General features: G+C 34.0%; 1 protein-coding gene across 1 annotated transcript in view; it reads right to left on the bottom strand.

Moving 5' to 3' along the window:
• Positions 1-1,964: 1,964 nt before the first annotated feature.
• LOC119634159 (mannosyl-oligosaccharide alpha-1,2-mannosidase IA) overlaps positions 1,965-10,849 on the bottom strand; it is a 46,842-nt gene continuing 37,957 nt past the window's right edge. Inside the window, exons 3-7 of the mRNA XM_038028131.1 lie at positions 4,455-5,067; positions 3,760-3,984; positions 3,562-3,700; positions 3,207-3,468; positions 1,965-2,200 (exon numbers count right to left, since the gene is read on the bottom strand). Coding sequence (XP_037884059.1) covers positions 2,051-2,200; positions 3,207-3,468; positions 3,562-3,700; positions 3,760-3,984; positions 4,455-5,067 — 1,389 coding nt within the window. The 3' untranslated portion in view covers positions 1,965-2,050. The remainder of the gene's footprint in view (positions 2,201-3,206; positions 3,469-3,561; positions 3,701-3,759; positions 3,985-4,454; positions 5,068-10,849) is intronic.

Consider the following 10,849-nt stretch of genomic DNA (forward strand, 5'->3'; position numbering starts at 1 on the left):
ATATATATATATATATATATATATATATAGACTTCAGAACAACAGCATTATGATTTAATTACCATATATTTTCCAATAATGTAAAGGTAGGCACATAATAAACAGTTTGTTTGCATTGTGAATGGTATGCATGTTATTCAGATGCTTGGATCATAGTATGAATAAATAAACCCAAATTTGATGGGAGTTACATCTTAAGGTATATAAAGATACAAAGTGATAACAACAATAAACAACAAAAATGATCAAAAGAATTTGTACATCGAACGATAATACTCGAAATAAAATCTCTTTTTAGCTCCAAGCATACACACACATCGACATAAAACATTTTACTTTTGTTAGAAATAAAGCAAAACAATCTGCTACCGACCGATTCAAGAAATTTGCAAAAAAAAAAAAAAAAAAAAAAAAATATTCAAAAGTTTTTGTCAAAATTAATATATAATCTTATTTACACTCAATATTAATTATCAATACATTGCAAAATTACATATAATTCAATATAATTATTATTATTTTAATTGTCGAAATAGTATCTTAAGAGTAATGACAGCAAGATTTAGATCATCTTATTATATTATGTTTATCATAAAAATAAAAATACGATAGAGAGTAAAATGTAAATACAAGTGTTTTATATGTAGAATCTGAACGGCTACAGGTTAAATAAGTAAATGACAGATGACAGATGACAGATGACAGCTAGGCAAATATGACATGACTTTACAAGTTAGAACATATCGACACTGATCGACGCATACTACTACTACTTACTTTTCCACATATTCGATTAAGGCTAACTAACTAACTAGGTAGGTATGATTAAGAAGAAGGCAACAACAAATCGAAATAAAAGGATGAAAAGTTGACCACTGTGATGTATAGGGCAACGAGTAAGCTTGTCTTAAGAAAATGCAAATTAACCTTGGCGATTATTAAGCTAAGATTGAATTTAATTAAATTTCATAATCATTTTATCTATAGGCGACATGGCAGTAAGCGAGTGCGAGTGCGAGTGCGCGTGCCCGCGCCCGCGCCTTTCTAATTAAAATATATCGCGATCCTTCATGAAAAATCGTTTAACATAATTGAAAATTATGGAAGTTGTATGCACTGTCAGACTTTGTTAGGTTACACCAATTCACAAAGGGTTTAGATGCATAGAATGCAATAGAATGCAGAAGAGTAAAAAAATAAGCAAATCTTCTTTCAACTTAACCCCATTATCAAAATTACTGGAGATTTAGTAGTCATACTTCCGATACTATAGGACAAATAGATAGAAAGGTTAAAAAAAAAAAAAAAGAGAGAGAGAGAGAGAGAGAAATGCTTAGGGTAGCGATTATTATTAGCTTTAAAAAAAACTTATTGCGAATTACGAGTTATTACGGGGACCTATTCTCGTACTGGAATGCACAATGCTCGTTGGAGTAAAGTAAACAGATTATAATATCAATAAGTAAAAGGCAACAATTCCGCTATATGTAGTGCTGTTTGGGTGTACGTGTGCAAAACAATTTCAGTTAACTGTTTATTAGCTCGATTAATCAAAAACGTAACGACTTGTAACGTGATAGCTGTATTTCTAATTTATGGCAAACCAATGCGCAAAAGCATGCTTAAGCCACATGCATCTTATCGGAGCGGGATATGGTAAATCGTGCTATTGCATCTAATTGCCGAAGAAACATTTAAATTGTAATATTTTTGCGAATTTGATCAAATCGTAAAAGAAATAAATGCACAAATAAATCGACGATGAGAAAAGTTAAAACAGTTAACACGAAGTATTGTATACAACAATAAAGTCTCAGCCGATACGTTTTTGACTGATGTAGCTAAAAGTCCTGAATATTATATAAGTGCTTAAAATTAAAACTGAGATTACATTACGAGTGACAGAAGAACGAAATTTGTTTTCAATTTCTTCTTCTTTTCTTTTTGATTGGTCAGCTACAAAGAGGGGGAGAAAGAGATTGAAGAGATGTAAAAATATACAATAAACTTATAAATAAATTCAATATCTACTAATGTTTTGGTTTTGTTCTTAGGAGGCATTTGTCGCATCGCCTGATACCGATAACGCTGGGCGATAATAAACATTTGCGCCTTTAATGGGTAGTGGATGAGCCTCCGTGTTAAAGACCCATTCGTCTAACGGCAACAGCGAGTCATCAGAAAATAATAAATATAAATACTAAAAAAATAAATGAAATTCTCAAATTGTCGCCACGTGAAATAACTGATCTTGACCACGATCTCGATTTGCGTCATTTCATTCAATTGATCATTTTCGTACGCTTCTCCGTGAACTATTGCATTAACATAACAAAATTGCATTCACAATCCCTATATGTGTAACTGTCCAAAAAGTAGTGAGAGATAGAAGCGGCCGCAATCTAGTGGGTGTGTGTCCAATCCGATTGAACGTTCACTATAACGACGATCAAAGTGAACTTTACTGCTTAGAGATTCGAGCCCGCGAACACAGATTTGCGCACTGACTTTCTGATTAATATTTGCTATTAACTAAGAGTTACTGTTGCATACCTTACCTTATGGGTACATAGTTGGTTTTTTATTTGATTTACGACAATTCATTAAACATGTACCATGTAGCCATGTTTCAAACAGTTACTCATTAAACTACCAAAAGTAAGTCGACGTAGACTTTTAACTTGAATACGATCAAACGTCCAGTGCATATATTCCACTTAAGAAGTAAGTATTTTCTCTTGCAAGCTCGTCCAAGCGACATTGTCGAAAAATGATGTAAGCTTTTTTGGATTTTAACTGATGACTTTCCTATAATCACCACCGAAGAATGCGGATATATTGGATTGGAAGATAATTTGGTGAATATGGATTAGAAATGTTATCGCCGTTAGCAAGGAATCGTGATCTACTTATAATTACGCACGCAATAGATAAAACAAATCTTTTTGCCACTTACAAGAGATATTTTACTGATATGAAGCCCGATACAATTATTCTAAGTCCAGTTACAATGAAACAATGTCCATATTGGACAAAACGTTTTTTTTTTTTTTTTTGTGCATATGTTCACTTTTTCTTTTGGGGCGTACATAAATTTCCTACATTGTTTTTTTTTTGTAGTTTTGACGTGACGTAGAACGAGGCGTGGTTTTTCTTTTTAAATAATGAATAAATTTTATTACGATAATAGTAATTTTGATGCGTACCTTAAGAGTTTCAGCCAAAAAGAAGCTTTGCTGCACATCGTCTTTTTGAGGCACTTCCTGATAAACATTTTTAATACCCGAATAGCCGTGAGTGGTGCGGCAATGTTTTTCCAACGCCAGTACCACATCCCAACCCCAATCTCGATACTTTTGATCATGAGTTAAACGCCATAGAACAAAATAACTTTCCACAGTTTCAGGCCTTAGGATGTAATATTTTTCACTAGATTTCAAGGCACGAGCCTCGGCAGCTTCTCCAAACCTACATGTGCACGGAAATTGGATTGATTTTTTTTTTTTTTTTTTTTTTTCTTTTGCTCTTCTACTTCTTCTTCTTAAGCGAAAACACACTCACCGGAATGCCTCTGGTCCTAGACGTGTAGAGGAGCGTATATAGCTTTCATGGCAAGTATTGGTGATGCCTTTGCCAATTTCCATAAATTTCTCAGTGTTTTCACTTTGACGTGTATTAGCAGCCAGGGCAAAAATACCACCTATATTTTGCCACGTTATACGATTGTATTGAATAGATTGAAAATGAGTTTTAGCTTACCTGCGAAACAAGCTAAATGATCCATTTTATGTTCCAAGCGTTCGAATTTCAAATCTGATACATAGGTTAGACCATTTCGACTAGTTCGCACCATATGCGAGATAATGGCTAGCATGGCATCATCGAACATCTGTCGAGCCTCTTCATCAGCTTGACCAGACTGCAACCAAGCTTTTAGTAAGTATTCATAGAAACTGTCACCCAATGCGCCCAAAGACATGTGCACTAAAATAATATTTGAATTATTTTGATTTGTCCCTCCTTCAAAAATATTCAAAACTATTTTGATCACAGAAAGAAATATAAATTCTTATCTTATTTTCTAAGAAAAATGAATTATTGTTTGCCAGTCCTTTGAAATAAGCGCTTTTTTGCATTAAAGAAAAAAAAAAGCGCGAATTTATTCGAACGGTTGACATATAGATCCCGGGATTCACGTAAAGATTGACAAACATATCCAGGTTTCGTAAAATATAGCGAGCAAATACGACTTTTTCATTTCAACACTAAGTATTAGTTCAGTATGGTTTAGTGCATGTACTTGAATACAATAAGAAGCAGAGATATTGAATTTTTCTTTTTTTGTTAGCATTTTTTTTTTTTTTTTTTTTTTGACACTTAAGAAGATCAAGGTGACTAAACTATGTTAAAATTTTAACAATATCGAGACGAATGGTCCATTTAATTCTACTTACATTGTCCCCATTTGCCTGTTTTAGGATTTAAGAAATTCGGATACAAGCCTTTGGGTTTTTCAATTTCCTTCAATATCTGCCGTATGGTTTGTACCCGTTCCCTATATAATGGATTGCCAGTAATGTCGCTAAGATAGCTGAACTCTAAATGTAAAGTTCCAAATTCAGACAATATTGAGCTGCTGCCCGAAGCCCAACCATAATTCTTGCTCATTCCAGTTTTCGGATTTATCAAACTATGCGGTATACCCGTAGGCGTCTGAAAGGCCGGCAGCAATTTATCAGCCACTTGTTGAGCTTTCTCTTTGTACATTGCATCGCCGGTGAACGCGTACATAGTTAAAAGGCCTCCAATGAAACGTATATTCGTTTCGAATACCGACAATTCCGCGCTAACGTTATCCAAAGTAAACTTTCGTTCAATCCAATCTCGTCCCTCTTTATATTCCGTTTCCAAGCCCATAATATATAAAGTGTCGAGACCATCAATAATCGTGGCACCTAAATCACTTGCGCCAAATATGCTGCCTATATGTCCTCGTTGCGTCAATGGTCGCAACTCGTTTTTACCCCATGCATAAAGCTTGTAATTGTGCCAAGCGTGTTCCATCATCTAGAAATAGACAAAAAATACAAAAGAAATAATAATGAGAAATAGAGAATAAATGTACTGCATATGCTATAATATTTTTAGATGGGCATGGCTGATTTTTCCTATTTTTGTAGAATAATTTTGTGGAAATTTTATCGTACATCTGTTATAGTTTATCAGCAACGAGAGCAAGAGATACACGGAAAGCGAACGTGTTCTCAGTCTTGGTTGTGTAGGCCGCCCATTCTTTGATCGGTTTCGGTCGTTTTCAAACCTATTTTGCAAGTTTGGAAGCGATATCTTCATCTTTTTTGCGAACGGGCGAACTGTATTTAGTTGGGCAGGCGGACAAATGGGCAGACAACCACACGGACATGTATTCCGAATCTGCAAATGGTCAAGCAATTTATTTCCTTTATGGGATTTTGGAAGCTACTGCTTCTGCTTCTGCACAAAATTAAATTTTTGATATGCTATCATATTGGGTAGGCGTACTACAGCGAAGCTCATAGAATGTGTAGTCAACTTTTTATTCATTTATCTCTCTCTAGTTTACAAATAAAGATCAGATACTAATTTTTGATTGGTTTTGAAAGAGAATAGCGTTCTCACTTTACGCAATACTCTAGGCTCTCTAGGTTCTTCGATCGATTTGACCGAATTTTCAATGGCAACCTGCGTGCAAGAACTTCCAATGTTTTGACAAAGTCGATATTTAAAGTCCGATAGCTTTGCTGTTGCGGCCAGAAGAGAGGTCGCACAGACCAACAATCGGATATGTTTAAATCGATTCGAAATTTGAGGCTGATCAAGCATATATACGCTTTGTGGGGTTTCTGAAGCTTCCCTCTGGGCATTGCAAACGTTTTTTGTGATGAAATAAATTCACTTTCTTCCTTCTCCCTTCGGTCTTGGGTATAAAAAGTTCAAAATATTGCTGTTAATAAAATCAACATATGAAACAAATACTTATCGAGATTGTCTAAGAGTTTAGTATCAAAGTGATACACTGATTGATCCGTTAACAAGCTCATAATTAAAGAATGGATTTTCTATTTTTATATATATTATATTTGCTCGAGGGAATAGGGTATCAAATATTCGCTTGAAGGCGAATGAATATGAAATTTCATACTTTTTGTTGTATAGATTATACCGTACTTTTAAGTCTTAATTAAATAAAATATAAAACAAAGTCAATGAAGATGAGATGATAATCAACATTTATTTTGCTGCAACGAAGTCAATCATTTTATGCAGAGTCATGCAGATAGTCCAAGTAAATAAACATAAATCTTAATAGAGGTTTTGAATATTCATTCACCAACATTCACCATATGAAAATAATATATATTTGCACTGCAGAGTAAAAATGATAACAACTTATGACAGGCATTAACGAACTGCTGTAGGCGGCAGTAAGGCAAATATTTATTGAAATTTTCTAATATAAAAATATTATGATTATTTTATTATTTATAATAATAATGTTAATAATGTTTTGATTTTACCGCTAAGCCGATAACAATATGAAAAAATGTAGCAAAGTTTTTGGCGTTAAATCTTATGATATTCAAAAATAGAAGAAGTCGTATAACTTTATTAGGTCACAACTAAGTTGAGTAAGTCTATTCATAACAGGCGGAAAGGGCTTAATTTATTTGGCAATGTTGTTCGACTTTCTACATCATGTCAGTATTTTTATTGTATAAGTCGAAATTTACTGATAATGAAATCTAGTTTTAGATCTATTTCATGTTTAATTCATTTCAAGAGTAAAACAGAAGAAAAATTGTGGCCGTCTTTTGTTGAGGTTCTTAATATCCAAGACAAGCTGATGTACGATCTTTGGTTGCGGGCCAAAAAGAAATTGCATTAGATTGATAGTGTGCCGGTCCTGTACCACAAAACACATGCGATATAAAAGCCCGTAATTTCGTAAAGTAAGACTAGATTCATATTATCCATCTGCCTTGTACTCTTTGCTATTTTGTAATTGTGGGCAAAATGTTCGCCAGATTCAATTTGACCTCGAATTGAACACAACTTGAGAAGGTTGATGAAAAAGAGTCAGTGTTGGACGTTAAGTAATCAAAATGAGTAAAGCAAAGTCTATGTTCATTCCAATACCATCTAGTTACTGCATTTTGTGTAGGAATAAGTTTTGAGAGATTTTTTGTGCGTAGCAAAGTATTATACATCCTTAGCTACTGCCCTTCTCCCCATCTTTCAGGCAAAGTCGCGCCTTTTAAGGCTGTGTCAAAAAGAAACAGTATTTGGGTGTCGTCATAAGACTCGAAACGCTGATCGAGCAGACAATAAGTAATCTATCATATACAACCTGTCTCAATCGGAAGGAGTAACACCTGGGCGGATAATACATTCCAGGTTTTAAGTGCAAACATTTCCCAAGTTTTGCTATATAGGGAGTCTAGCTCCTTCTTACAAAAAGCTCACCATATCATGATTTCTTCCTTAGTGATAATTTAACTTAATTGCAAGAAACTTTAATACGCCGCGGCCAGCTGGGCCATCAAACTTATTCGGCCTTACCGGCGACGTTATTCGTTCGAATACCCTCTATTATAATTATTTAGGCTTCGGATGTCATAGCGCATCCACTATTCATCGCTCGTACGGAAAAGTACAATTTCCGGGACATTTGAATTTCGAAGAAACTATGCTGGGTATGCTTTAGTGTGACAATTGATACAGATTCGTTTAGCTTAAAGATGATGATGATTCAGCTTTCAAACGAAGCAGTCGCAGTTTTATTCTACACCCCATAGTATTAATTACTATCTCTGTTACCGAACCGGGTTGAACTAATTTTTAATCTCAACAGCGGTTTTTTTACGTCCATTATCGTTGGACCTGAAACGACGATAGTTTTTAATAAATTATGAAGAATTTTTTTTGTATTCTTTCAAACACTTCGGCACAACAGTCCAATGATGTCCAACAATAATTGCTATATACAGTAAGTAATATTTATTTTATTTCCGTAGCGTAAAGCATTTCAAATTTTGTTTGCCTCTTCTAAAACTCTATGGCGATTCCACTTTTAGTGCCTTATAGCGCATTTCATTTTTCATCATCAACTATTTATTTCGTAAATGAAGAGCAATAATAAGAGTCTGAAAATCATCGAAAAGTTTGATCATAATAAAGTTCTTTCATCCAGTAAGAGAATTAAATCTTGGAAGTGAAAAGAGCATTGATGAGCGCGAACTTACGACTACCACTTTATGCTAAGGGGTTAGTACATATATCAGGTAAAGAGAAGATGCGATTTCTTCTTGGAAAAATAAACAAAAAAAAAAAAATATGTTAAATTTTTTCGCAAAAAAAAAAAAACAAAAAAAAAACCCAAACAAAAATATTTCAATTTTTATTTTCTTTGCACAGAGTCAAATTCATAAATTTATTCATCTCATTAAGTATGTATGAATAGATGTAACAGAACATTGAGCAAAACAAAATGCAAGCACACAAAGTTTTATTTCAAAAAGCCCTGAGCTGCTGAATGGTTAAATGGGCTATGGTCAGTATTTCAAAGTCAGTTTGTAAGATTGTAGTAAAAAAGTGCAACGCACAATAATAGAGAAAATGTAAGAAATATGTACATTTTTGCCTTAGAACGAATCTTGAATACCCGCCACCTTAAAATAAATGAACCAAGCAGAAGCATTCAGATTTTTTTCTCTAAATTGTAAAAAAGAATATTAGATTGATTTTCTGATATCTTAACCTTTAGATGCAATGGACTGGTGCACAGCACATGTCGTCTTTATATTTTATTTTTTTTTATTTTCAGGGCCCAGTACACTATGCGATTTAATATTGAATTTAAATTTAAAAATTTTTGAAAATTTCTAAAATTTAAGAAACCTATGCTAATCAAGCTGATAGTCCTCCAGATTCAAATGGATATTTTGTAAGTGTTACCAGCGAAATGATAAAATGAAAGCCCTCTTAACCTTTGACGATGGCTATAAAGCCAAACAAGAACACTAACAAGCAAAACATAATTGAATGCCATCGACAAGAACATACATTGACAATGATTGCTTAATGTTAGCATTTACAGAAGAGAAATGTTAAATCGGAATAAGCATATAGCCGTGAAGCCATGAAGCCATGAAGCCATGAAGCCATGAAGAGGCAAATAAAAAAGAATGTAAAAATATCAATTTATTCTAACTAGGATACCGTAATTTTTCGTGCATGGAAAACATGCAGCCGATTTGTTCTTGCTTTGAAACGAATTATGAGAATTATCTTAATCGGGACTACTACTACTACTACTACTACTACTACTACTACTACTACTACTACTACTTTACCTTCTTAGGAACAAGTTTGTTGCATAAGGGAGCAAAGGGATTTTCTTATTTAAGATCTAACTGAATTGAAGATCACTAATTACCTGTTACCCAGTTATGCAACAGTAACAGTTATATTTTCGAACGTTGATTGGACCTGTGTACACTAGACGAGTGAATGTGAAAAGCTTATCTGTCTCTTTGGGATGCAAATGCTTGACTTTTCTAGTTATTGTAGAATAAAGTGCTCTTCGTACCACTGAATAGTAATTTGTAGGTTTACGTATCTACTCAGATCTACTTTGCGCGAGCTTATATTTAGAATGCTTCTGATTTCGTCCGCTCGGATGTTACGATTGAATTCTCTTCCCGTAAACATTTTGTCGGGCACGTAGGCTGGTAGCAGCGCAGAAATATGAAAAACCATAATTAAATATCGAGTAAAGTCTGTTCAACATGTGAGATCTTCTACTTGTCCGCTATAGAAGCTTGATAGAAGAGGGAAATCCATCCTATCCCGTATGCGTTTCAATCGCAAGAGAACACATTTCATATACCTGAAGGATTTGAACATCCCTTCTATAACAAATCTTACCAGCGCAAATTCTTCCCGACTGATCTACATAGCAATGTAGCTTCTTTACTGAAGAGTGTAAGCGGGAGACGATTTTGATTCGCTAAATATGCTGTTAAAGGTACGACATAATGATATCCATATTTTAATAAAATTATTATTGAATTTATTCAGTTTTTTCAAATATAGCCGCCGCCGGTAAAAGCCGCGTTGTCGCATAGATCAGTCTCCTATGAAGCAGATATGCTGTTCGCATAAGCCATGCGTTATATGAAGGCAACCTTTACGTGTAAAATAGATTTCGCAAATATGAAATATACAGAATTGCTTTGTCGACCCAAAGAGAAAACGGGATAAGCTTTATGAGGTAAGACGAAATTTAGAAAACAAACTCTTTTTTCCCTTTACAAACAAAGTTGAAAAAATATTTGAAAAATCGTTTTTACACATGTTTTTCATTTTTGGCACTTGTGTGTGTAGTGGACAAGTTTTCGCAAGTTTTTGACTCGGGATAATCGGATTAAGATTCACTGTTCAAACATTATAAATATTATTAGATTTCCACGATTTAACGAATTGTATTGTTGCTGCGGCGAGACATATGCTTTAGATTTTTTATTTAAATACCTCTAAAAGTAGGCTACAGAGAGAGAGAATTGTCCTTTCTTTATATTTGTAATACTCTCACATTCAAGGCGTTCTCCTTTACCAATTAAAAACAAAAAGCATCAACATAAAGGCAATTATAATAAATACTAAGCCAGAGGGCACTGAGAAATGCTGACAATCTGAAACAAGTGCAAATAATACAATGGGTTGATATAATGAAAACAGACAAGTGTTAATAAAAGCGGGTTTTTTTTTTTGTTTTAAATGTATTCAGAAGAATATTTAATATTGAGAG

The sequence above is a fragment of the Glossina fuscipes genome, unplaced genomic scaffold, assembly GCF_014805625.2.
Source record: "Glossina fuscipes isolate IAEA_lab_2018 unplaced genomic scaffold, Yale_Gfus_2 0, whole genome shotgun sequence".
NCBI classification, from domain to species: domain Eukaryota; kingdom Metazoa; phylum Arthropoda; class Insecta; order Diptera; family Glossinidae; genus Glossina; species Glossina fuscipes.